The sequence below is a fragment of the Octodon degus genome, unplaced genomic scaffold, assembly GCF_000260255.1.
Source record: "Octodon degus isolate 3935 unplaced genomic scaffold, OctDeg1.0 scaffold00056, whole genome shotgun sequence".
Lineage (NCBI taxonomy): Eukaryota > Metazoa > Chordata > Mammalia > Rodentia > Octodontidae > Octodon > Octodon degus.
Genome location: NW_004524632.1, coordinates 8,408,836 through 8,410,675, shown reverse-complemented (window position 1 = coordinate 8,410,675; position 1,840 = coordinate 8,408,836). Strand labels below are relative to the sequence as shown.

Genomic DNA, 1,840 nt, shown 5'->3' with positions numbered 1-1,840 from the left:
AAAAAAAAAAAAAAAAAAGCTGTCTCAAAATGTATGAAGTGAAACGTTAAACTCCCTTTTAGACCTGTCCCTCATCTACTGATTTTCTTCACTAAAAGTAATCACTACCACCAGTTTCTCTCTACCTCCAGGGAGAGTGAGATTATTATGAGTTTTTGTACTAGAGACCTAAGATTAATTTTTAAACTACTGAATCCAGTTAATTATTTTAGGAAAAATTTATTGATTAATCAAATTTTCAATATCTAATTATAGTTGTATACCACTTGGAATCCTTTTTCACATATGCTTCCTTTGTGCCTGTTACTTTGTTCAAAGATGGCTATTAAGGTCAGGGAGACAGCTCAGCAGTCTAAGTGCTCTCCTGGCAAGTGCAAAGACCCAGGTTCGATCCCTGGTTCTGCATGCCATGCCAGCCCTAGAACCCCAGGTGCACTGTGCTAACCACCGGAACCAGGTATGGTGGTGCATGCCTGTAATCCTAGCGCTGGGGAGGCTGAGACAGGAGGATCACTGTGAGTTTGAGCCATGTAGTGAGACCTTGTAACAATTAATTAATCAAATAACAAAGATAGCTATTAAATTTTGACCTAGGGCCGGAGAGATGGCTCAGTGGAATAAGCACTTCCCTGGCAAGCGGAAGGGCCTGAGTTCAATCCCCGGTTCCGCAAAAAAAAAAAAAAAAAAAAAAAAATTTTGACCTAATAAAACATTTTTAGCTGTTCAAATCCAAGAGTCATAAATAAATGTTCGGATCTATCCCATTAAAATGAGATTGTTACATCTGCAAGCAAAGTCAGGCAGTCAAAGTTTCCCCTGTCATGGTCAAAGCCAGCCAGTGTGGTTGTGAGGGAGGCATCTGAACACGTGGCCTCGGGTTTGTCAAGGTTCAGGGTCGAGCACCACCTCAAAGTACTCTGGAAAGATGTGCCTTTTCAACCAAGAAGAAACTGAGTTTTGGAGTATATCTAGGTTTTGATTATGGGAATTTCATATTAACTTACACAGCTCCATAGTGGGTTAAAAACTGCGAAGCACCTTGACAGTTTGCTCATAAAAGCTTTTTTTTTTTTTTCCTTTTTTTCCTGCTATTTGTGGTCTGAGCATCTGCAATGTTCCCCTTATTCCGCCTTCCGCAGACCCTGACAGCAGGCTGGGATGACCGCGAGTGCCACCGCGTCTATAACTTCTTGTGTGAGCTAACCAACCTCTCTCGCAAGATGCAGACTGTTGTCTGTAACAAACCAGGTAAAGAACTGACTGCATGTAACTCCCCCTCCTCCCTCTGCTCTTGCTGTCTTCCTCCACCATGGACTGCTGCCCTCGGCCATGTGCCACTCTGCCTCACAGCCAGCCGAGCATGGGCTGAAATCTCGACAAACTGGGAACTGAATAAACCTTTCCCTCTAAAAAATAACAAGCCAGTAATTCACAGGTAATATCATAGACATTAAAACAGTCACAGGGGCTGGGGAGATGGCTCAGTGGAATAAACGCTTCCCTGGCAAGCTCAAGGGTCTGAGTTCAATCCCCGGTTCCGCCAAAAAAAAAAAAAAAAAACATTGTCTACAGTCATACCACCCTGAACGCGCCTGATCTCATCTAAAACAGTCAACACCTGTAATCCAGTACTCTGGAAGGCTGAGGCAAGAGTATCTCAAGTTCAGATCCAGCCTGGGAAACTTAGAGACAGTGAGTCCCTATTTCAAAATTTAAAAAACAAAACTTTTTTAAAAGGCCTCCAGAGGGGCTGGAGAGATGGCTCAGTGGTCTAAAGCACCTACTTAGAACAAGCTTAGCAAAGCATCAGGGACCACGGTTCAATCCCCCAGCACCACAT

At 43.3% G+C, this 1,840-nt stretch overlaps 1 protein-coding gene across 1 annotated transcript in view; it reads left to right on the top strand.

The window, feature by feature from the left end:
* The window catches only part of Fbxo47 (F-box protein 47), a 25,961-nt gene that overhangs the window by 13,211 nt on the left and 10,910 nt on the right, over positions 1-1,840 (top strand). The window contains exon 4 of the mRNA XM_004633875.1: positions 1,140-1,248. Within this exon, the coding sequence (XP_004633932.1) occupies positions 1,140-1,248 (109 nt within the window). The remainder of the gene's footprint in view (positions 1-1,139; positions 1,249-1,840) is intronic.